Source organism: Leptodactylus fuscus, chromosome 2, assembly GCF_031893055.1.
Source record: "Leptodactylus fuscus isolate aLepFus1 chromosome 2, aLepFus1.hap2, whole genome shotgun sequence".
Taxonomy (NCBI): Eukaryota; Metazoa; Chordata; class Amphibia; order Anura; family Leptodactylidae; genus Leptodactylus; species Leptodactylus fuscus.
Window position 1 is genome coordinate 165532157 of NC_134266.1, and position 27036 is coordinate 165559192.

The window sequence follows — 27036 nt, forward strand, 5'->3', positions numbered from 1 at the left end:
ACACTCCAACACAGTCCACGCACACTAGATACACACTGGGACCCACTTACAGATGCATAGGTCTCCACACTTTAAAAAGGTAATGGGTTTACACAGGCAACTAACAAATTGAATGATTGATACCAAAGGGTTCAGTTCTTTTATGTATGTAAAACAAGAGACAAAGGTGAGAAAATGTGCAAAACAGTTTTTAAGATAAATGGGATGAAAAAACAAAGAAACTTGTAAGTCATAATCCTTTTGTTTCCATGGACCTTGGAGGATCGCAGATGGACAACACCCAGTTCGTTGCTGCCCCAAAGGTGTGACAAAGTTCTCATGAGCCTCTGGTTTACCTCCGCCCCCTTCTCATATGAGGTGGGGGTCAAAATCTTTCTTCTCTGTCACCTATGATTCTGGGAAAGCTGATTCCTGCAAAAATCCCCCCCATCTTCTATGATGTCCAGGAAAGGATTTCTGTGTTTGGGAACTTTACAACCCTTTCTGATGTCTGGCTTACTTTCTGATATCAGCCATCTGTTAAAGCTATAAACTTTACTTGGGTGTGATAAGTTTGCAACATCAAAAGGAATGTACCACTCATAGACTTAAGGTCGAGGTGACGAGGGCAGTGTACAATATGCTCAAGAATAAAACATCAAAACAGATGTACACGCATAAACAATATAATTCACTATATATATATATATATATATATATATATATATCACACGTAAGGTTTTTTTCATTAAAAATAACAAGAGTGAAGAAAGCTCAGTCACAGGGAGTTTTGTGTTGGAACATTGCACAGTTGCTTTCACTGTCCCATATCTGTTTTTTGACATAGAAAACACTCATTGGCCACTAGCGACCTTCTTTTGCTGACTAATACGGGTGGAAGCCAATGATTAATTTGATTTGACCTTACAATGATGAAGTAGGCTCTGGGGGAAATAGCTTCATAGATCGCCTGTGTTAGGCTTCATGGATCCCTGTGAGTGTGACATAGGAGCAAGGGTTAGAGGGATATTGGGTTACAATTACAATGAGAAAAGAAAACAAAATTATTGTACATGAAAAAAGTCTAAGGGATAAGTACTGAAATGGATTTTCTATCTAAATTTCAGTAGTGAAATATATGGACATGCATTAAAAGAGATTTAGTTTACACCTGTGATACTTTTATTCTGTGCTACACTTGGTTTTATTTTAGGGCTGACTACTCATTTGGGAAAGCAATGTTATTTTCCCATTTGCTTTACAGTTTTTCTGTTATTTCCAAACATATTGCACAGAGCAATCCTAAAGATAAAGTGTATCTGTCAAGATTTTATGGTGCCTTCCCGGGATCCTACATGAAATAACTCATCCAAGAGAATCACCAACAGGCTGATAATGATTTTATAATTAGCATTATTAAAACAGAATTCCACCCTTGTCGCATAGTCGTGTACTTATGAGTGTACATATTTCATATTTATATCATACAGGTAGAGTTTACTTCTGTACAATCTAATGTTCTGCCTTAACGATTTATCAGCAATATGAACACTGTGAAATAGTTCATCACACCTAACATAATTTAATTAAAGAAAATGGCTAATAAATTCATATTTACTCATTGATTACTATAAAAGAAGACTTATTCTTTAAAATTGATGGTATATCTTTGGATAGGCCATCAATATTAGGTGCCACAATATACAGGGTATTACAATATTCAGTAGATGTAGCCAAAAACAGATGGCTCAGTCCACTCAATTCAAGTAAATGGGAGCTCAATCTACTCATTCAAGTAAAAGGGTGCTGAATTGCACTTCTCTAGCATAGCCACTACACAGTGGATGGAGCCATTTGCTCCTGGCTCCATTCACTGTATTGTCTTGCTTCCCAAAAGAAAATGAGAACAGCTGATCTACAGTTGCTCGGTGTTGGACCCTCCCTAATCAGATATTGAAGGTCTTTCTTGAGCTTAGGCCAGTGGAAAATACCTATGAAAAAACCCTATAAGGATCCACAGGATATTTTTAGAAAATGAATATATAGTAATTGATTAGAGGTGTTCTATTCAAATACTGATGTGTCCACGCTTTCATTTACTTTAATTTGGTAAAGAACTCCCCATTAACAGACATCAATTCAGAACCTCTGGGTGGCCATACATAGATACGTATGGGCAACACTTTCTTCTGCAGTATTGCAGAGTCAATGCAAAATCTTGAATATCTGTTAATCTCGTAATACACTATTTGGACATGTCTAGTTAACCCCCCAACAATCACATTAAAATGGCAAAATCCCTCTCAAAAATGTACAGTCATGGCCAAAAGTTTTGAGAATGACACAGATATTATATTTTTACATGATCTGCTGCCCTCTGGTTTTTATGTGTGTTTGTCAGATGTTTTTATCACATACAGAAATATAATTGCAATCATATTATGAGTAACAAAAGCTTATATTGACAGTTAGAATGAGTTAATGCAGCAAGTCAATATTTGCAGTGTTGACCCTTCTTCTTCAGGACCTCTGCAGTTTTCCCTGGCATGCTCTCAATCAACTTCTGGACCAAATCCTGACTGATAGCAGTCCATTCTTGCACAATCAATGCTTGCATTTTGTCAGAATTTGTAGGTTTTTGTTTGTCCACCCGTCTCTTGATGATTGACCACAAGTTCTCAATGGGATTAAGATCTGGGGAGTTTCCAGGCCATGGACCCAAAATCTCTATGTTTTGTTCCCTGAGCCATTTAGTTATCACTAGATATGAGCGAACACTAAAATGTTCGAGGTTCGAAATTTGATTCGAACAGCCGCTCACTGTTCGAGTGTTCGAACGTGTTTCGAACCCCATTATAGTCTATGGGGAACATATACTCGTTAAGGGGGAAACCCAAATCCGTGTCTGGAGGGTCACCAAGTCCACTATGACAACCCAGGAAATGATGCCAACACCTCTGGAATGACACTGGGACAGCAGGGGAAGCATGTCTGGGGGCATCTAACACACCAAAGACCCTCTATTACCCCACTATCACAGCCTAACAACTACACACTTTCCACATTCCAAAAAACCTCTATCAAAGTGGGAAAATACCTGGAAACCTTCTTTACTCCCCAAATGGATGGACACAAACCCCAATTTAAGCTCAACAAACAGTAACAACCATCCCTTTAAACCTTGACAACCACAGATGGAATAGGCAATGGGAAATCCTTTAGTCCTCACCCACAACTGTCATTGTGTGTGTGTGTGTGTGTGTGTGTAATGTGGTAAGACCTTCCAAAATTGACTTTTCTAGCCCTTAACATGAGCCCGTCCAAACAAAGTTACAGGACCTTAAGCTGAGCTACCAGCAGCAGAGATTGAGGCCCTTGGCATGAGTAGAGCCTTGTACCAGCAGTGTTTTTGGCCCTTAGGGTGAGTTGAGCCTTGTACCAGCGTGTGTCCCTTAACATCAGGCGGGCCCTAAGTTCTGCGCTTTGCACAAAAGTTCCACATTAACTAGGCTGAATGGTACAAACCGTAGTAGGCCCGAGAACCAGGAACAGGTCTTGCAATGGCTGTCGGATAACGCTTAAAGCACATTGTCCACCAGCCAGTCAGCCTCTACCTCCTCTTACCCAACAGTCTTGTCCTCCTTCCACCCAAAATTCCCAATCTTCCCAGAACAATAACCCCAACTGTCCCTGCTCCCCAGAGCTGTTCTCCCTTCCTTTGACTGTACCGCAACCTGCCCCTCCATTTCGCGATTCCACGGACCTAACAGACGAGTATCTGTGTCCAGATGCTCAAACACTAGAGTCTCTTCCATCTCCGGTCGATTTGGTGGCGGATGACCAGCAACCCACCCTCATCGACGACGATGAGACGCAGTTGCTGTCAGGGCAGCCAGTTGACATGCACATTGTGCAGGAGGAGGAGGCGAGACAGGAGTTGGAAGAGGAGGTGGTGGACGACGAGGACACCGACCCCACCTGGACAAGGCGGATATCAAGCTGGGAAAGTAGTGTGGATGTTGAGGCAGGTGCAGCACCAAAAAGGGTAGCTAGAGGCAGAGACATGTCCAGAGGCAGAGGTCAGCTGCTTTGCCGAAGCCAGGCCAGACCCGGAATGTCCGAAGATGTTCCCTTTTGTACCCAGCCCAGAAAAACTCCCCCATCGAGGGCACATTTCTCGAAGGTGTAGAGTTTTTCAAGGAATGTGCCGAGGACAGATATAGTGTCGTCTACACAATTTGCCTCTCGAAATCGAGTAGGGGCCCTGAGAAGAGCAACCTGTCCACCACTTCAATGCACCGTCATTTGGAATCCAAGCACTGGAATCAGTGGCAGGCAGCAACGGCAGGACAAACGTCGCCCGCCGTTCATGCCACTGCCTCTGCTCACAGTGCTGGTGATGCACTCCAGAGGACGAGCCAGGACATCACTTCATCTGCCTCCGCCACTTTGTTGACTTCTCCCTCATCCTCCCCTGTTTCTGTCTTATCTCCTTCTCCTGCACCATCAAAGGCACCATCAGGCGCTTCTTTACAACAACCCACCATCTCTCAGACATTGGAGCGCCGGCAGAAATACACCGCTAACCACCCACCCACGCAAGCCTTGAACGCCAACATCGCTAAACTGCTGGCCCAGGAGATGTTGGCGTTCCGGCTTGTTGAAACTCCGGCCTTCCCGGACCTGATGGCAACTGTGGCACCTCGCTATGCCGTCCCTAGCCGTCACTACTTCTCCCGGTGTGGCGTCCCCGCCTTGCACCAGCACGTGTCACTCAACATCAGGTGGGCCCTTAGTTCCGCGCTTTGCTGCAAGGTCCACTTGACCACCGACACTTGGACAAGCGCCTGTGGTCAGGGATGCTGCTTATCTTTAAGGACAGGCAGGGTGAATGTGGTGGAGTCTGGTCCCGGGGTGCAAACTGAGGTACCCTATCTCCTCTCCCAGGCCAAAATTCATGGCAGGAGAAGACTGAAACCCTACGACGCTGCAACCTCCACCCCAGCTACTAGCGGCAAACGCTAAAACACTGGCGTGGGGAGACATCAGCAGGCCGTGCTGAAGCTCATCAGCTTGGGGGACAGACAGCACAGTGCCTCCGAGGTCAGGGATGCCATCCTGGATGAGATGGCATTTTTTTCCCCTGCTACACCTGGGCCTGGCATTTTTGCGCCTGTGATAATAGCTGGAACCTGGTAGCGGCTCTGGAGCTTGCCAGCCTCCAACACGTTCCATGTTTGGCCCACGTCTAACTTAGTGGTGCAACGTTTTTTGAAAACATACCCAAATGTACCGAAGCTACTGGTGAAAATGCCGCGCTTGTGCGCCCACTTTTGCAAGTGTACAGGAGCCGCTGCTAGCCTCAAAACACTCCAGCAAGGCCTACATCTGCCTGATGTCCACACACGCTGAAACGCTACATACCATATCTTGACCAGAGTGTGTGAGCTGCACAGACCTTTGATGGAGTTCCATCTACAAAACCCAAGGGTTCCTCAAAGTCAGCTCCCAAAGTTTCTGCACCATGAGTTTCCAGGGGTGGCAGAGTTATGGCTAGGGGCAGAGGCATGGATAGGGATGATGTCTAGGGGCAAAAGCAGTGTGGATGTGGAGGCAAGCTAAGCAGAAAAAACTGGGGGTACAAGCTAAGGCATGGACTGGGGTGATGTCTAGGGGCAAAAGCAGTGTGGATGTGGATGCAAGCTAAGCAGGGAAAAAGGTGGCTAGAGGCAAAGGGATGTCCAGAGGCAGAAGACAGCTGCATAACAGAAGCTAAACCTGAGCCAGCAAGGCCCAAGATGCCCTCTTTTCTAGCTTCCTTAGAAAAATTCCCTCATCGAAGCCACGTTCCTCGCTGGGGGAGATAATTTCTAAATGTATAGGTCGAGGACAAACTGAGTGTGGTTTACATACTTTGCAATGCGACTCCCCATCTCCCAGGCCTTTCATTCCAGGCTAAAGTACAGCACAACTCACCCACATGCCCAAGGCTTCAATGGCCTCATCTCAAAAATTTTGGCCCAGGAGATGGGGTCCCGGCTTGTGGACACTCTGCCCTTTTTGGGCCTGCTGGCTACTGCGCCACCTCACTGTGCCGTCCACACCAGCACTTTTCCCCAAACATGAGGCGGTCCCTAAGTTCAGCGCTTTGCCCAAAAGTTCCACGTGACCAGGTACGAATGGACAAGTGCATGCGGACAGGGACGCTACCTTTCAATTTTGGCACAGTGGTTGAATGTAGTTGAGGCATGGACCGGGTCGCAAAATGTGGTGGCCTGACTTGTCTCCCCACACAACATTCCTGGGAGGAGGGCTGAAACACCACCCTCCTCCGCTGTTAGATTGACCCCAGCTACAAGCTGAAAACGCTGCAACACTGGTGTGGGGAGACGTCAGCAGGCTGTGCTGAAGCTCATCAGCTTGGGGGACGGAGAGCACGCTGCCTCTGAGGTCAGGGATGCCATCCTGGATGAGATGGCAATTTTTTTTTTTATCCCCTCTGCCCCTGGGGCCAGGCTTTTTTTGTCTTTTTGGAGGGCTCTGGAGCTTGCCAGTCTCCAACACGTTCCATGCCTGGCCCACGTGTTCAATGTCGTGGTGCAACGATTTTTCAAATCATACCCCAAATTAGCTGAGCTAAGGCCGTAACCTGGGATCGGCTCTGTAGCTTGGCAGCCTGCAACATATTCCATGCCTGGGCCACGTTTTTAACTCATTGCTGCTAATCTTTTTAAAAAGGTACCCCAATGTTCCTGAGCTACTGGTGAAAGTGTGGCGCTTGTGCGGATAGTTTTTAAAGTCTATAGTTGCCGCTGCTAGCCTCTATGCACTCCTACAACGCCTGTACCTGCTGGAACGGCTGTTGTGCGACGTCTCCACACTGCTGGCACTAAACATATCATGTGTTGAGCAGAGTGTGTGAGCAGCACAGACCTTTGATGTAGTTCCAACTCCAAAACCCTCGGGTTCGTCAAAGTCAACTCCCTCAGTTGCTCAACCATGAGTGGCCATGGGTGGCAGACTTATGTGAAATCCCATCCCATCCATTGCACTGGACACGAAACATTAGCATGCGCTCAGCACAACTCCGGATATGGCAGCTGCGTTAAGCAGGGTGCAGGGTACAACACAGACCAGGCCCGAACACCAGGAACAGGTGTTAGAAATACTCTAGCATCCACCATTTCCTTCCAATTTTGGGGTTTTGGACCCGCCACCGACTTGTCTGGACCTCAGTGGTGATCATGAGACACAGTTGCCATCAGGGCAAGCTGTGGTCATGTGCAGTTTGCAGTAAGGGGGCAGTGCGCAATTGGAAGAGGAGTTGGTGGATGACGAGGCCACCGACCCCACATGGACAGGGGTGATGTCTAGGGGCTAAAGCAGTGTAGATGTAGAGGGAAGCTAATTCAACAAAAAAACAGGGTAGAAGCAAAGGCATAAACTGGGGTGATGTTTAGGGGCGAAAGCAGTGTAGATGTGGAGGGAAGCTAATTCAACAAAAAAACAGGGTAGAAGCAGATGCATAAACTGGGGTGATGTTTAGGGGCGAAAGCAGTGTAGATGTGGAGGGACGCTAAGCAGCAAAAACAGTGGGTAGAAGCAAAGGCATGCAAAACTCTACCCTGTTGGAAGACTTATTCCTAGGTCTGGAACACGTTAATGGCCCCCCTGGACAAATTACTGCCACTCAGGGGCCTAGTGTCACTAGGAGGGACAAGTATAGGCACATGTTGTGGGAATACCTGGCCGACACCAGCTCTGTCCTCTCCGATCCCTCTGTGCTCTACAGCCTACACTTATTTTCTCATCTTATTTTCTGCACTGCACATCTCTTGCCTACTTCCTTTGGGATGGTGGTCCACTTCCACAGATGATAACTTCAGTGCTGGAGTTGTCAATAGACAGTGTAACGGGAGTAGCTGAGGGATCGCTGTCTTAACCACTTTTTGGCACAAAATTAACTTCCAAAGCCAAGTATGGTGCAAGTATATGATTCAAGGACACCTACACACCTATCTCTGACACATTGGGGAGTTCACCCTCATGCGCCCTTTTGGCCTGCACCATCATGCGCCTCTTCCCAGCCACTCCACATCTCCCAAGCTTTTCATTGCAGGCAGAAGTACAACACAACCCACCCCCATGCCCAAGCCTTTAACAGCCTCATCGATAAACTGCTGGCCCTGGAGATGTTGGTGTTTGTTTATGCTTCTGGATACCCAGGCCTTCCGTCAGCAGATGGCAGCTGGGGCACCTCCCTATGCTGGGCCTAGCCGTTACTACTTCTCTTGGTGTGCTGTCCCTGCCTTGCGCCTGCATGTGTCCCATAACATCAGTCGGGCCCAGAGCTCTGTGCTTTGCTGCAAGGTTCACTTGACCACTGACACATGGACAAGCACCTGTGGTCAGGGATGCTGCAGTGCTTATCTTTAATGACAGGCAGGGTGAATGTGGTGGAGTCTGGTCCCCGGGTGCAATCTGGGGTGGCCTATCTCCTCTCCCAGGCCAAAATTCATGGCAGGAGTAGACTGAAACCCTACGACGCTGCAACCTCCACCCCAGCTACTAGCGGCAAACGCTGTAATACTGGCGTGGGGAGATGTCAGCAGGCCGTGCTGAAGCTGATCAGCTTGGGGGTCAGACAGCACAGTGCCTCCGAGGTCAGGGATGCCATCCTGGCTGAGATGGCATTTTTTTTCCCTGCTACACCTGGGGCCTGGCATTTTTGCGCCTGTGATAATGGCTGGAACCTGGTAGCAGATCTGGAGCTTGCCAGACTCAAACACGGTCCACGCATGGCCCACGTTTTCAACTTGTTGGTGCCATGTTTCTTTGAAACCTACACCATTGTGCCTGATATACAGGTCAAAGTGGGGCCATTTTTGTAAGTGAGAACTAGCCTCTGCTAGGCAGAAAACATTCAGAGCACACTCCTCTCATCTTCGCACCGTTGGCTGGCGGAGGAAGACGAGGGGGTTGGAGTGGCATCTGATGTCTCTGTCCCACACGAGGCTAGAGGGTGCACTTCAGTGCATCCCATTTCTTCACCACAAATGGTGTGAAGGGGAGTGGAAAATGAAGGAAATGGAGAGTGACTCTTACAGTTGGGGCCAGCAAAGGCATGCCAAGAAACACACTGGCACACATGGCTGACTTCATTTTGGGTTGCTTTTCAAGAGTCTAACGCATATTTCACATCATGGAGAACAAATAATACTGGATTTTTACAAGCCTCGAACCCCGGTCTAGGTCTAATGTCTGTTCCTTTCTTATATTAGGGGAGAGGGAAAAAAAATTACTTCAGTGATACGTTTAGCGTACATAGACTGACTATTAATGTGTATTCCACTTAGTGTTGTTAGGGTTACACACCGTCACAACCTGGCTAAAGCTTCTATAGCTGTTAATAAAGTCAACATAACTTTACGGTATCCAAAAAGACAGCTGGTACCGACAGAGAGCAAGACAAATGTCAACCAAAGCTGTGAGCTCTGAACACCCACAGTGACTTTGGCGTCATCATCATTATAAGGGAGCGGGTGGTAATAAATAACTTGGCAGTGCCTAAAACCCAAAAAGCTTATACAACTATATTTACATTAAGATACACAAATGACACTTTTTAGTAGCATGTCATGAGACAAGCTGATAAGATCTTCCTTTGTGCAGTGCTATTTGAAAGTTAATAGCTGCCTTCATTTTAATTCTGGAGAAGGTGCAGACATTAGATTTAGAACATGTTGTCTTCATTGTCCAAATCCTCTATATAGTTAATGTGTTTTTCGGGCCGAGCTGTCTGGGAACGAGCTGGTGCAGCACTGACAACCTGGGTGAATATGGCAAGAGCCTGAGATGTAGGGTGAATGAATCCCCAAATTATTTGGGGAATTTCCACTTAGAAACTGGCACTATATGGCAGTAGCAAGACTTGAGTGTATTTGTAACCCCAATATATTCTTTGAATTCCCAGTCAGAAACTGGCACTATATGGCAGTGGCAGGACTTGAGTGTATTTGTAACTCCAATATATTCTTTGAATTCCCAGTCAGAAACTGGCACTATATGGCAGTGGCAGGACTTGAGTGTATTTGTAACCCCTATATATTCTTTGAATTCCCAGTCAGAAACTGGCACTATATGGCAGTGGCAGGACTTGAAGGTATTTGTAACCCCAATATATTCTTTGAATTCCCAGTCAGACAATGGCACTATATGGCAGTAGCAAACATAGTGGGTGTATATAGCCCCAATTCTATTGCTAGGGGACTTCCAGTGTATTTCTGGGGTGAAGGGGGGGGCACACCGTTGGAACGGGGATCGGGGGTGTATATATGGGGTATACGGGAATACACTGTCAGTGTATTCCATTCAGGATCCTGGGAAAGCTGGGTTGCTGCGATTGAGCCCGTCAGTGCCACGTTACACTGACAAGCTTCTCCCTGGAATTTAGCTCTTACAAGAGCTGTTGGTTGTCTTCTCCTTCCTATCCTAGCCTGTCCCTGCCTACCCAGAATCTAAGCCCTAGCTAAATGGACGGAAACCTCTGTCCCCAGTGAATTGCAAGCTCAGAATGACGCGAACCTGGGCGGCGCTGTTCTTTTAAATCAGAGGTCACATGTTTTCGGCAGCCAATAGGTTTTTCCTACTTTTTTCAATGTCACCGGTGTCGTAGTTCCTGTCCCACCTACCCTGCGCTGTTATTGGAGCAAAAAAGGCGCCAGGGAAGGTGGGAGGGGAATCGAGTAATGGCGCACTTTACCACGCGGTGTTCGATTCGATTCGAACATGGCGAACAGCCTAATATCCGATCGAACATGAGTTCGATAGAACACTGTTCGCTCATCTCTAGTTATCACCTTTGCTTTATGGCAAGGTGCTCCATCATGCTGGAAAAGGCATTGTTGATCGCCAAACTGCTCTTGGACGGTTGGGAGAAGTTGTTCTTGGAGGACATTCTGGTACCATTCTTTATTCATGGCTGTGTTTTTAGGCAAGACTGTGAGAGAGCCGATTCCCTTGGCTGAGAAGCAACCCCACACATGAATGGTTTCAGGATGCTTTACAGTTGGCATGAGACAAGACTAGTGGTAGTGCTCACCTTGTCTTCTCCGAATAAGCTGTTTTCCAGATGTCCCAAACAATCGAAAAGGGGATTCATCAGAGAAAATGACTTTACCCCAGTCCTCAGCAGTCCACTCTCTGTACCTTTCGCAGAATATCAGTCTGTCCCTGATATTTTTTCTGGATAGAAGTGGCTTCTTTGCTGCCCTCCTTGAGACCAGACCTTGCTCCAAGAGTCTCCGCCTCACAGTGCGTGTAGATGCACTCACACTTGCCTGCTGCCATTCCTGAGCAAGCTCTGCACTGCTGGTAGCCCGATCCCGCAGCTGAAACACTTTTAAGAGACGGTCTTGGCGCTTGCTGGTCTTTCTTGGGCGCCCTGGAGCCTTTTTGCCAACAATAGAACCTCTCTCCTTGACGTTCTTGATGATGCAATAGATTGTTGACTGAGGTGAAATCTTTCTAGCTGCGATACTCTTCCCTGTTAGGCCATTTTTGTGCAGTGCAATAATGACTGCACATGTTTCTTTAGAGATAACCATGGTTAACAGAAGAGAAACAATGATGCCAATCACCAGCCTCCTTTTAAAGTGTCCAGTGGTGTCATTCTTACTTAATCATGACAGATTGATCTCTAGCCCTTTCCTTATCAACACCCACACCTGTGTTAATGGAGCAATCACTGATACGATGTTAGCTGGTCCTTTTAAGGCAGGGCTGCAATGATGTTGAAATGTGTTTTGGGGGATAAAGTTCATTTTCTAGGCAAATATTGACTTTTCAAGTAATTGCTATTAAGCTGATCACTCTTTAAAACATTCTGGAGTATATGCAAATTGCCATTAGAAAAACTGAAGCAGTAGACTTTGTAAAAATTAATATTTGTATCATTCTCAAAACTTTTGGCCATGACTGTAACTTCTGTATTATAAATGTTGAGTTTAAGACTCAAGTAAATATTACTGACGCATAATCCTGATACTTTATGTGCATTTTTTTAAACATTTTTTAATCTGTATTAAATTTTTGCAAAGAAATAACAAAAGCACAGACAGTTAGGACGTGCGGTGGGGGACACGCAAGACAAGAACCACACACTTTTGCAAAAGGGCAGAAAACAATAGAGGACCTTTCTTTCCATATGTGCATTTTTTTCCATTACTGATTTAATGCAATTTAGCCTTAGACCAGCAACTTTTTATCCCTCTCTGCATTCCCGCTCTTAAAACTATTTACATTTTATTTCAATGTAATTTCACGAGATATTGTATTTTGTGGGAATATTTGTCATTACATTTGAACTTTATGGTTTTGGCATTTATCGTGTACAAAAAAATAATATACTAATTTTATTTTAGAGGTTGTTAAAGGGGTTGGCCACTTTCAGACAATATTGACAAACAAATGTACAATAAAGATATACAATTTTCCAATATACTTTCTGTATCAATTCCTCACGGTTTTCTAGATTTCGTCTTGCTGTTATTCATTCTGTTACTTCTAGAGGATAAAACTCTGACCATGGTCATGTGATTTACGGTCCATGATCATGTGATCAGCACACAGGTGCACAGCTCGTTATAATCACAGCACAGTAATCAGACATTAGCCTGGTAATCAGCTGTTCACCTGTGTGCTCATCACATGACCAGGGACCGTAAATCACATGACCATGGTCAGACTTTTATCCTCTAGAAGTAACAGAATGAACGACAGCAAGCAGAGATCTAGAAAACCGTGAGGAATTGATACAGAAAGTATATTGGAAAATTGTATATCTTTTTATTGTACATTTTTTTTTGTCAATATTGGTCGGAAAGTGGCCAACCCCTTTAAGGTTATAATAATACCAGTTGTGTTTTGATTTTTTTTCATCAGCAATAGTAAAAAATTGTCTACTTGTTTTTTTGTAAAATCACTTAGGTGCTGTGATCAGCATTGACCACAGCATCTTAGGGGTTCAGCGCACTCAGTCTGAATTATGATGGCGGTGTGATGTGATGATCAAAAGTTCATGATACCTCCCCCCCTGAGATTTTCTGAAGTCATAGGGTTGGAGTGAAAGCTTTGATGGAGTGAATTAGTGATATTTTGGAATCTACAGGGGATACAGGTATGGTCTTAGTCTTATTTTAAACCCAAGATGTCATGGCTCTGGTGTTAGGGCCAGATTTATGGAGTGCATGACTTATAGTTGTCCTGTGTATAGCTGTCCTGTGGACAGATTCTCCCACCTGAGTTGTGGATTTCTGGAGCTCCTCCAGAGTGACCATAGGCCTCTTGGCTGCTTCTCTGAGCAAAGCCATCCTGGATTGGGAGACTAGTGCTTGGAGAGCACTATTACAGTAATAGTGCCAAACCCACAGGTAATGGAATTGCTTATGTGGGGGAGACATTATTATTGTAATTATTGCCCCTCCACAGTTAATATTGCTTATGTTGGGTGTGGGGGTACTATTAGGGCTATATGTAGTTATAGTGCTGCCACACAGGTAGTAGCATTTTATAATGTGGGAGGGGGCTATTATCTGTGAGGTGAACTATCACTTATGGGGGGTTTATTGGAGCATTATTACGGTAATTGTGCCCCCCACACATAGGTTATAGTTGTCCTATTACCTGTGGGATACTATTATCCAATGTGGGGGGGACCTATTAGTTATGCGAGCACTATTAGGGCCCATTCACATAGCGAAATATGAATGAGAATTAATGCCACTTCCACTTCATATTCTCTCCATTTTCTTGCTCCCACGCCTTCTCTCCTTTTACTGGCTTATCAGCCTCAGATGAAATTTTCCCAATCAAGGGAACATTCTAATGGGATGGAGGGGCGCCATTTTAAATTTTGCCTCAGGCAACAGGGGTAATGTGATCCCTGTATAAAATATAGTGTATAGTGATACATTACAGTCTATTAGAGCGTGATGGATCTGCTAAAGTGTGTTCCCAGTAGTTGTCATAGAACTCAAGGGTTCTTTCCAGTGCAGGACTTATCTAGTATTCATGGGTATTCACAACACTGCTAGAAAGGAACAAAAACAACCGCAATGTAATTTATTTGGTAATTTGTGCAAAGTGAAACATTCAATCACCAATTGCTTAATGAAAACAAAACTGTAAAATAAACTTTCTTGTTGTTGTTTCATCCATTGCCTTAGTCAACTGTGAAAGCCGCACATAATAGCGGGAAACTGCTTTTCAGTTAGATTAATGCCATTAATAACATTATCTCACAAAGCTCACATTTATTCTTTACTAAAGTTTATGGATTACAATGCAGTTGGGAAACAAAGATGATTTTAAATATTTTCATGTTAAAATGTTTTGTGGTTAAGATTATCACGTAGTATTGTAAAATATTCTATTATATACTTCAGGAGATGACAACACGACAAATAATGAAAGAATAGAAATGCGAGATGAGGAGAATCAATATGAAGGAATAAAAGGCAAGCTGGAGCTATCATTTTACCCTGAAGAAGACTCTGAAGAATGGACGTTTTTCCAGAAAGTTCTAACTGCAGTTCAAACCTGGTTTAGCCTGTTTGGATGGGCAAGTGGATGCAATCCCATTACTATCCCACAGTCTTTATGGAGGTAGAGTAAAACTGAAAAAATTCGAGAAGTTTTCCTGTGCCCATATTTATCCTATGTCTTATGCATTTCCATTTTATAATACACAGAATAATTATTAATAGGAGTAAAGTATGATCCAAGAAATGTATTTGACTGTCCTTAGGTGGTATGAAAGTAATCTCTCACTCCAGTGAGTCAAAGTTATTTTAGTTATATATATATTAATTCATTTATGCCTTTATTCTGATCTCTAGTTGAGAATAGGTATAGCTGTCTACTGTATGAGAATAGTGCTGTTTTCTATACATAACAATACTCTACTGTACATAAAATACAGACAGCATGATACCATATTTTTTGGAGTTTAAATTGCACCTTCAATGACTATAATGGCTGTAAGATGAACCCAGGTTCATCATTAGCAGGCTCTGTCTCCTCCTCTCTTCCCCTTCCTGTTTGAGTTCTTCAGGGACTGGGTCCTAGGCCCCCTGCTCTTCTGTCTCTACACAGTCCCTATTGGACCAACCATCACCAGGTTAGGTTTACAGTACCATATTTATGCTGATGACACCCAATTATATACCTCATCCCTTGATATCACCCCTGCACTAATACCGAACACCAGTGATTTTCCCTCTGCTTTCTCAAATATGATGTCTTCACTTTATCTGAAACTGAATCTGTCAAAGACTGACTGCTGTATGCACCATCTACCATAATAAAAATAATAATACATTTTATTTTGATAACGTCAACATATTCCTCAGCACTGTACACTTTGTAGGGTTCAAATACAGATAAGAAAAATACATTACAAAGAAATAGTCATTTCACACAATGGGACTGAGGGCCCTGCTTTCAAGAGCTTACAATCTATGAGGTAAAGGGGGTAACACAAGAGGTAGCAGGGGCAGCATCGGAGGTAGTATTTCTTATATAGTGGTCCGGCTTTTTCTGTGATAGAGGTTACTTCCATTACACATATAAAGCTTGGGAAGAATATGCAAATCTGTCTCCCAAGATGTAAACAGGGAGACAGTGCCTCTGTTATGCTGCCCTCTATAGCAAGCACCCTGAACAACATGCCCGACTTCCCAGAAGCCTTTACTGCATGATGCGAGGTTATAACCAAATCAATTTCTCAGCTACGGACGGCACCGTGATTTGCATATTCTTCCCATGTTCCTTTGCAGTGGAGCAACTATGGCTGTATAAGTCTCCACACACCTGAGAAGGTGGTCTCTCCCTAAGGAAAGACGTTATCCCCACATATAAAGCTTGTAAGAGTCGTGTCCTTTAACATGCAGATGGTGCCTGGATAAAGTTATTCTGAAACTGCATCATATCTTGTGGGGTAATAAGATAAAATAAAATAACCCTTTAATAGTCTCACCATGGGGAAACTCAGTGTGTTGCTGCAGCATAGATATTGCAGTAATATATTTCGTGAAAGAACACATACAAGCTCAGAATAGCAGATAGAAAAGATACTAGGAGTCATAGCAACTAAGCAGAAAAAGAAGGACTCAGGATCTTTTAGTTCTCTGTGTGGAGTGATCTCTGCTTAGCCTGATGTTGATTATACAGCCTGACCGCGGTTGGGAGGAAGGACCTCCGATAACGCTCCTTCTCACACTTGGGGTGAAGCAGTCACTGACAGTACTGCCCAGTGCTATCACGGTCTCATGCATGGGATGGGAGTTGTTCTCCAGCATTTAGTTGACCATGGACAGTATCCTTCTGTCACCCACCACCTGTACTGAGTCCATGGAGCTCCCCAGGACAGAGCTGGCCCTTCTAATCAGCCTGTCTAGTTTATTTCTATCCCTGGCTGGTATGCTAGTCCTCCAGCAGACTACTCGGAAGAATATGGCTGATGCTACCACAGAGATGCTAAGAAGTGCCCCCTGGTGTGACCCTTTCTGTGCAGCGCATCCAGGGAGCGTGATCAGAGGAGGGTTCATTTTAGGGATTCTAACTGCGGAAGTGTTTAGATTAGGAATTATGATAGGCCTGTCTGAAAAGATGTTTCTTTAGTTTGCGCTTGAAGCTGTAGAAATTGAGTGTTAATCTGATTGTCCAGGGTAGAACATTCCAGAGAAGTAGTGCAACCCTAATATCTAACCCTAAAATCTCCATTTCAGTCTCTGGCCCTACCATAACTCCTAGGACGTATGTCCGTTGCCTCAGGGTTATGTTTCACTCTGAATTTTCCTTCACCCCCTTTATAGCCAATAACTCACAAGCTCATGTCATCTCCACCTCAAAAAAATCTCCAGAATCTGGCCTTTCCTCACCACAGGTACATTAAAGACCCTTGTTGCCACCCTGATTCACTCTTGACTTGACAATTGTAACTCCTTACTAATCGGTCTTCCCCTTATTAAACTGTCCCCTCTTCAATCTATTCTGAATTCAGTGGCCAGGCTCATCTATCAGTCTAGACCAGGGGTGGGCAATTAATTTTCCCATGGGGCCGCATGAGAAATTGAAACTGTGCTAGAGGGCCGTGCCACGGCAAATTTAGCCCCACCCACTTCTACGTTGACTCCGCCCATTCCCAATCATCTTTCCATGTGCCCCCACAAAGTATAATCCTCCTACAGTCAACCGTACATTATATGTCCCCACATTATAATGTCCCCTTCCAACTGCCCCACAGTATTAAGTCCTTCTCCTGGTGCCCCAGTGTAAACTGGTGGAAACTAGAGGGGACACGAAACTGGTGCAGCTGGAGGGGGACATTAAACAGTGGGGGTAGTTGGAGGGGGCAATAAATTGACAGCTGGAGCGGGACATGAAACTGGGGGCAACTAGAGGGGGACATTAAAATCGGGAAGCAGACATTAAACCGTAGGGGTAGCTGGAGGGTGACATTAAACTGGGGGCAACTAGAGGCAGACAGGTCCCCCTACAGCTTCCTCCACGGTTTAATGTCCCCCCAGTCTAAGTGCCCTCTTCATCTACCCCCAGTTTCATGTCCCCCCTCCATTTCTCCCTCAGTTTCATATCCCCCTTTATTTTCCCCATTTCATGTCTGAATCAGTCAGAGGGCCGGATATGGCCCGGGGGCCGGGCTTTGCCCAGGTCTGGTCTAGACACTACAGCGATGCCACCAGTCTGTGCCGGTCACTACATTGGCTGCCTAGTCATTATAGAATACAATATAAACATATCAGCCTTATCCACAAGGCTCTCCATAATGCTGCACCTTCCTATCTTTCCAATCTCATCTATGTCTATTGCCCAACTTGTGCTCTCCGTTCACTCAATGATGGTTATGTGTGGTTTAGTGGTAACTGGTAAAAAAGCTAAAAGTAACCCTTTCCTATTATTACCCTAATACTCAACATCAACAGTGGTGATGGGAAGATCCAAATATGACCCAGTATCCTGACTATCCAGTAATGGTTGGGTACTGGGACAGTTTAATATTATTACCGCAGTTCTAGGCTGTTATTTCTACAGAACAAAATCACATGCCCCCCATGTCTTATAACCAGCCAGATACAACAGCAAAAAGCCGCATCTTAGCATTAGCAGGTAATACAGATTTGTTGTTATGTGTTAGCTATGCAATTTATTGTTGTTTGCGTTCATGTATGTAATCATATGTACCATGGGTTTTATTGCATACACATATTTACTCTTATTAGTTTTTACAGTAAATTAATCATTAATTCATTATAGTCTTTTCATTGAAAATTATATTTTCATTTTTTATGTATTTCTAATGTTTTTAGTGGTGTATGCAAAGTAAAGTTGTCAAAGTCTGAAGGAAAGGCACCTAAAACAATAAATGTTGGCAAGCAGACAAAAACCATTTATGACATGCTGTTCTACCTGAGTGGACAGATGCTGCCTGGAATTACTGCAAGCCAGTCATTGCCCTCTGATCCCACAGAAAGAGTCCTACAGCTTCACTGGCAGCATGCGACACTTCTCACTTTCCTCAAGTAAGCAGTGACATTTTGAGCAATTTAAATAAAAGCTTTAGAAATGTGGTAGAAATAGAAAAGGAATAAATATGAATTGTAAGATATATGTACTAGAGTAAACATGTAACCCGTATAAAGAACATATAGAATTGCAATGAGAATACAGGCATTTCAGCATTTTATTATCTATATTTTATTGTGGCTATGTAGAAGTACAATATAACAAAATTTAACACAGAGGTCTCTCTAGTGGTCACCTTGACCTGCAATCATAACAGAGAAGGGAGAGGGGTAGGGCTGGCTTTGTCATTGCAATTAATGGGGTCTGGTACACCAAGACATCTAATAAAATTATTATCCACCTTGGATAATGTCATAAGACATCTCCACCATCTCTGTGAAATAAAGTAGTTATCTGGTTGCTAGCTTTAATAGCCTATCTCACGAGACAGCACTGCAAATATCTAGACTAGCCACTACAATTTCTACTGCAAGTGAGCAGTGCGGCTCACAGTATGTAAACTATATCGAGAGCCACGCTGTTTGGGTGCTGGTGATCTGTGGGAGCCTGACATAAGGATAGGCCATCAAAGTTAGAAACCAGATAACACCTTTAACCATGAGATGACAAACTGCATACCATTTCATGATATATTTAATTTCATTGTCTTTTTAGAAAGTTTTATTATTACAATTTAACTGTAATATAAAAATATTTGACGAGTCGTCAGTAGTTGATACCTTTTTTAATGGCTAACTAAAAATGATGACATGTTGCGAGCTTTCGGGACTGCTAAAAATGTCCCTTCATCAGGCTGGTATAACACAATATCTGAAGGCAAGCACATTTATACAGGAGTAGAGTGTTAGATGCACAATTGATGGAAAGCAGTACATGCAAATAAACAGTTCACAAGAAAGTTATTTGAGTTTATGGTTCCTTTGATCAGTCACGTGGTGTCTAGTTGTTGATATATGTACCAAATGTCCTTGGGGCCTGTATGTAGGAGAGACAGAACAGACACTTAGAATGCGGATGAATTCACACTGACATACGATCAGAGAATTCACCTCCCTGTGCTAAAACACTTCTGCAATCAAAATCATAATATCAATGATCTGAAGATCTTGGTTTTAAGAGGGAATTTCAAAAGCAAAAAAGATCAGCATGTGTGTGTGTGTGTGTGTACAAGCTAATGATGACCTTTGACACATTCCAAAGGGGGTTAAACCAGTCACAGGGATTTATGTGGTTTTACAACAACTAGACACCATGTGACTGATCAAAGGAACCATAAACTCAGAGAACCTTCCTGTGAACTGTTTATTTGCATGTACTGCTTTCCATCAATTGTGCATCTACCATCCTATTTCTGTATACATGTGCATGCCTTCAGATATTGTGCTATACTAGCCTGATGAAGGGACCTTTTTAGTAGTCCTGAAAGCTTGCAATATGTCAGCATTTTTAGTTATCCATTAAAAAAGGTATCAACTACTGAAGACTCCTCAAAAAAATTTAATATTTCATATCCACTGGCTAAAACGGTACAAAGATATTTTTCCTTAATTTAACTGTAGTAAATTTTATGAGCTTTTGATTATTTGATTTCAAACAAATGTATTTTTCCAATCCTATGGAATGTACTGTAGCTTATACTACTTTTTAATACAGTAGAAAAAAAAGATACATGCTACCTATAGTAAGTATAAGCCATAATGAAGGTGAAAATGAGATCTAAAAAGTCTTTCCAGAAAAGTTTAATATTAAAATTTAACCCTAGTAGAATTTATGAATTTTTATTATTTGGCATCATGCAAATTTATTTCTGCACCGTTATCAAGTGTAGGGCAGTGTAGTGTAGGAATAGAAGACTCATACCACCTACAGTAAGTATAAGTCAAAAAGTAGACTAAAATGAAAAGGAAATAGAGCCTAAACTTTGCAGACTTATAAATATGTTGAAAAGCTTTCACGGAGTATTTTGGAATTCACTACAATAAAGGGGGTTAGCTGATGAGTAAATCTAGTCTCTGCAGCTAGATATACTATGTATTCATGAATTTTTATTTTAAAAAACAGCTATATACTGTATGACATGGATAGAAATTAATCTTAAAGGTAGATCATGACAGATAGGACAGCTAAATAGCAGCAGATAAACCTCACTAGGACTCTCTCCTGCCTTTCCTCTCCATGTCTCTGTTCTTTGAAAGGAAAAAAAAAAGCGTTATCTCTTCAGTAGAAGATAAGTGCTAGTGATGTGTTTGTGTTGACAGCGATCATTAGAATTTTGAGAAATTAATTAAAGTGGACAACTTAGTCTAGTACTCAATGAAAATCTTGGCTAGATCAATTATAAAAGCTAATTGACATCACTTAAGCAGCCGGTACAAGCAATAAACATTTAATGAACCTTTAATGTATGATAAGTTATCTAGGAGTGATTTGGGGAGAACAGTTTTTACTTGGAAAGGCATTTAGACATCTTTTTCTCACTTACAGTTTGGAATCTGTAGATTAGTGTAAGCATACTTCTTAGTTGAATTTGCTATCAGCATAACAGAATTGCATTCCCTTTAAGTTTATGGATATTTTATTCCCATGTACTCATGATATTTAAATAAAAAAAACATTAAAATGGGACAGTTAAGAGTTTAGAGGTTTAAAGACGTTCCTTTTTAATTTTTATTCATATTTTTAAAGTTGTCTGCTTGAAGCATATTTTCTTAAAACCCTGTAGCGTTTCCCTATTATAACGTCTAGAATTTTAGGAATAAACTTGACATCTTGGTACCATTATCGTTGTCAAAGCGGTGTGTCACTACTGAACAGTTTGACAGTGCCAACCCATTCAATAATAGTTGATCCTCACAATGCAAAACATATTCAGTATTACTACAGCATCATCTCATGATCATGTCTGTCATTGTATACACAGTATTGAAACAGCATTATTTACATCAACATGTCTGCCAGCATATATACAATAACACTACAGCATCATCAGCCATGTTACAAACCTTGGTAACTCAGTTAGGGTGTGTTCCCATATGCACGTCCTTACTATCAGTTTGTGTGCACCACGCCGGAGGGAAACTGATGCTAGAACATCCGAAACGGAACATCCCTATCACTTTTTCCTCTCCCCTATCCCCTGCAATACTTACCAAGCCTTCCTGTGTCTAGGGAATGGGTCCTCCCCCTCTTCCTGACTTCTAGCAGTGGGAGGAATAGGTTATCCAGGGAAACAGGGAGGGGCTAGTAATGGGCGGGATCACTAGGCTAAAGAAAGACAGGGCAGGGTGCGAGGAGCTATTAATGGGCGGGATCGTTAGACTTAGTGAGATACTGAGGATGGGAGGGGGTTAATAATGGGCGGGATCTCTAGTCAGTGAGGGTGGGAGGGGCTAGGTGTAGCGAGAGGGTTTTGTAATGGAGTGAGGAGGAGGGGGGCTGAGTGAGAAGGAGTTAGTGCAGCAGCTTACACAGGAATCTGAATAACAGGAAGCTATAACATGAAAAACAAACACAGAGGATGCAGCAGCAACCAGAGATGCCCAGAAATCACTCTATTAACTGCTAAAGGAATATGGTTGTATTTATTAACCCATCACTAGCACTAACAGACCTTTATAAAGAAAAAAGATTTCTGCCCGGAAAACCCCTTTAAGTATTGTTTAATATATTTATTATATGTCATAGAGATGCTCAGTGGTTAGCACTGCTGCTTTGCAGCGTTAGAGGGATTGAATTCAGCCAAAGACATGGTCTGCATGGAGTTTACAGTCATGGCCAAAAGTTTTGAGAATTATACAAATATAAATTTTTCCAAAGTCTACTGCTTCAGTTTTCCTAATGGCAATTTGCATATACTCCAGAATGTTATAAAGAGTGATCAGCTGAACAGCAATTACTTGCAAAGTCAATATTTGCCTAGAAAATGAACTTTATCCCCCAAAACACATTTCAACATCATTGCAGCCCTGCCCTAAAAGGACCAACATCGTTTCAGTGATTGCTCCATTAACACAGGTGTGGGTGTTGATGAGGACAGGGCTGGAGATCAATCTCTCATGATTAAGTAAGAATGACACCACTGGACACTTTAAAAGGAGGCTGGTGCTTGGCATCATTGTTTCTCTTCTGTTAACCATGGTTATCTCTAAAGAAACACGTGTAGTCATCATTGCACTGCACAAAAATGGCCTAACAGGGAAGAGTATTGTAGCTAGAAAGATTGCACCTCAGTCAACAATCTATCGCATCATCAAGAACTTCAAGGAGAGAGGTTCCACTGTTGGCAAAAAGGCTCCAGGGCGCCCAAGAAAGACCAGCAAGCGCCAGGACCGTCTCTTAAAAGTGTTTCAGCTGCAGGATCGGGCTACCAGCAGTGCAGAGCTTGCTCAGGAATGGCAGCAGGCAGGTGTGAGTGCATCTGCACGCACTGTGAGGCGGACACTCTTGGAGCAAGGCCTGGTCTCAAGGAGGGCAGCAAAGACGCCACTTCTCTCCAGAAAAAACATCAGGGACAGACTGATATTCTGCAAAAGGTACAGGGAGTGGACTGCTGAGGACTGGGGTAAAGTCATTTTCTCTGATGAATCCCCTTTTCGATTGTTTGGGACATCTGGAAAACAGCTTATTCGGAGAAGACGAGGTGAGCGCTACCACCAGTCTTGTCTCATGTCAACTGTAAAGCATCCTGAAACCATGTGTCGGGTTGCTTCTCAGCCAAGGGAATCGGCTCTCTCACAGTCTTGCCTAAAAACACAGTCATGAATAAAGAGTGGTACCAGAATGTCCTCCAAGATCAACTTCTCCCAACCGTCCAAGAGCAGTTTGGCGATCAACAATGCCTTTTCCAGCATGATGGAGCACCTTGCCATAAAGCAAAAGTGATAACTAAATGGCTCAAGGAACAAAACATAGAGATTTTGGGTCCATGGCCTGGAAACTCCCCAGATCTTAATCCCATTGAGAACTTGTGGTCAATCATCAAGAGACGGGTGGACAAACAAAAACCTACAAATTCTGACAAAGCATTGATTGTGCAAGAATGGACTGCTATCAGTCAGGATTTGGTCCAGAAGTTGATTGAGAGCATGCCAGGGAGAATTGCACAGGTCCTGAAGAAGAAGGGTCAACACTGCAAATATTGACTTGCTGCATTAACTCATTCTAACTGTCAATATAAGCTTTTGTTACTCATAATATGATTGCAATTATATTTCTGTATGTGATAAAAACATCTGACAAACACACATAAAACCAGAGGGCAGCAGATTATGTGAAAATATAATATTTGTGTCTTTCTCAACACTTTTGGCCATGACTGTACATGTTCTCTCTATGTTTCTGTGGGTTTCCTTTGGGTACTCCAGTTTCCTCTTACATTGTGAGCCTTTCTTGGGTCAGTGCTGATTATATCTATAAAGCAATGCGGAATATGATGGTGCTATGTAAATAAGCAAAGTAAATATAGATATCCAATTATTATTAACCAAAAATTAGTAAATATTAGAGATGAGCGAACAGTAAAATGTTCGATATTCGTTTCGAATAGCCACTCAATATTCGACTATTTGAACGAATATCGAACCCCATTATAGTCTATGGGGAAAAATGCTTAGTTTCAAGGGATCCGACCATTCGATTCTTCGATGTAGCAGTGCTGGCCGATGTAGCAGTGTCCGATGCAGCAGAGCTTAGTGTGTAGCAGGTCCAGCTCTGCTACATTGGACTGCTACATCAGACACTGCTACATCGGCCAGCACTTAGGGTTGAGCCGATCTTTACATTTCAGGATCGTTTTTAAAATCCGATTTCCGATCATTCGGAGATTGGATTTTAAAAATGATCCTGTCCTTTTCAGAGCGCCCTGCGCCCCGCCTCCCTAGACTAGTATTGTAGAGATGCAGGGAGTAGGCGGGGCTTGGTGTGGGCGGGGAGACGTGAGTCCATCACTCATGTCTCCTCTCCCAGTACCCGCCCACACTCTCCTGAGCCCCACCTTCTCCATAATACTAATCTCGGGAGGTGGGGGCAGGGCACTGTGAAGACATGTGGATAGAGGACCGGACCAAGAAGAGGAGCTGGGAGCTGCAGCTATGCAGGTAAGTGGACAACGGTGGGGGGGGTTAATCACTACACAGCGTGGGGTCCAAAAATTGAAACAATTTTTGGTCTACATGCTGTGTAGTGAATAGGATCGTTTTTAAAATCCAATCTCCAAATGATTGGAAATCGGATTTTAAAAACGATCCTGAAATGTCAAGATCGGCTGAACCCTAAGTGCTGTCCGATGTAGCAGTCTGATGCAGCAGAGCTGGACCTGCTACACACTCAGCTCTGCTGCATCGGACTGCTACATCGGGCACTGCTACATCGGCCAGCACTGCTACATCGGAGATGAAGCAGAGCTGGCCGTTCGCTGAGCTCGGCTACTCCGGAGTGGCCGAGCTGAGCGCACGACCTGATGTAGTAGTGCTGGCCAATGTAGCAGTGTCCGATGCAGCAGAGCTGAGTGTGTAGCAGGTTCAGCTCTCCTTCATCTCGGCATAGGAATGCATTGACCAGCGTTGATTGGCCGAATGCCGTACTTCTGTATGGCATTCGGCCAATCAGCGCTGGTCAATGCATTCCTACGGGAAAAAGTCAGCTCACGCATATCGCAAGCTGACAGGGATCCCGACCAGATAGAGCCCCAAAGAGCTGTTTCAGTAACATTCCCCCCTAAATAAAGGTAATCCCTAGCTAACCCTGCCTGTAGATCTGTCCCTGTCTCACAGTCACATAGTTCACAGTCCCAAATTAGTCTAATGTTAAATCCACCATTCGTCTAAATTGGAGGTCACCTGATTTAGCTAGCCAATTCCTTTTTCCAATTTTTTTCACTGCCTCCGTTGTCGTAGTTCCTGTCCCACCTCCCCTGCACAGTTATTGGTGCAAAAAACGTGCCAGGGAAGGTGGGAGGGGATACAAATTTTTTCTGCGTTTACCTCGTGGTATTCGATTGTAATCGAATACCTCGAACGGCCAGGTATTCAATCGAATATATATTCGATCGAACGGTGTTCGCTCATCACTAGTAAATATCACTTCTGCTGGATTTGTACTATGTATTGTATTTTGTAAAGATGTAGCAGTGTTAAATTTATCAAAGAACTGTTTTGTTTTGTGTACCATGATTCCTCGTTTAGTTAAGGTAATTGAGAAGTTTTCCCGTAGTGTTGCTGACTACCACAGATAACACATTGTGCTTTTTTTACATTACAAAATTCAGCTCTTCTGCATCTCTTTATCATGTTGTGCAGGAGATAGACAATGTTTTTGAAGCTTAGACAGTCTTTTGAAGCTTACAATGATGTATTCTATACCCACAGTTTACAAATTGATATTTTTATGTGTTCTGAACAGAAACCAGGGAGCATCTCTTTCTCACGTAAAACCTGAGTATCTTTTTGAGCCTCTTGATTATGAAAGATGGATGCAAGTACAGGTAATCTCTAGAATTGTGACACTAACCTTAATGTATATATTAATAATATATAAGTAAAGTTTTACTTTGTTTTTGTTTGTTTTGTTTTTTTTTACTTAATGAGTTTTTCAATGAACAATCTGACTCATCTTATTACTGTACCTGATGGGTCAGCTTTATATGTATAAAAAACAAGAAACAGTTCAAAGAAGTCTCACAAAACATAGGGACATTTAAAAAGAATAGTAATTTTAGTAATTTTCATACTTACATATATGGTGTATGTATTCTAAATCAAAGGACACAAGTATAGACAGAATCTGAGAGCTCTGCACGATGTTCATTGCCCGTGACAAGAAGTAATGGCACTTCAGCTGGTAATGCCAACCCTTCTGATCGTTGAGGTTTTATTGCCCCATTTACTTCTTCAGGTAGACATGGGTCCCATAGGTCACACAACAATCCTATGAGTTATGAAGTGATATTCTAGCAACAAATATCTGTAATAAACTTTTTTCATCACAGACATTTTTGATATATCATTTAATAGGGCATAAATGTCTGCTCATGGGACTACCTTCCCCATAAAAGAGGAGGCCATGTGTGGTCGCTCTATATTATAATCTATATAAGCTATAGAAATAGCTGTGATTGCACAGGGTGGTCTCAATGCTTAAATATCAACTGAGCACTTTTATCCACTAAATGCTTCAAAAGGGAAAACCCCTGTAGGCTAAGGCCCCACGGGCCGTAATCGCAGTGCTAAAGCGCTGCGGAAAGAACCACGGTGTGAACGCATTGCGGTTCTTTCCACAGCGCTTTTAAGAGACAGATCACAGTTTTCCTCTGTGGACTTTCTCTTAACATTATATCTACGGGAAAGCCGCTGGTATTTCCGTAGATATAATAGACATGCTGCGATTTGCAAAGTCGCAACGGCTTTGCAAATCACAGTGTGTCCGCGCTGCAATCTTTTCCGCAAAGTGGGGATGGGA

The 27036-nt window shown here is 43.2% G+C and overlaps 1 protein-coding gene across 1 annotated transcript in view; it reads left to right on the plus strand.

The window, feature by feature from the left end:
- Positions 1–27036, plus strand: part of CFAP47 (cilia and flagella associated protein 47) — a 478593-nt gene that overhangs the window by 154014 nt on the left and 297543 nt on the right. Inside the window, exons 30-32 of the mRNA XM_075265004.1 lie at positions 14424–14643; positions 18366–18578; positions 25981–26062. Coding sequence (XP_075121105.1) covers positions 14424–14643; positions 18366–18578; positions 25981–26062 — 515 coding nt within the window. The remainder of the gene's footprint in view (positions 1–14423; positions 14644–18365; positions 18579–25980; positions 26063–27036) is intronic.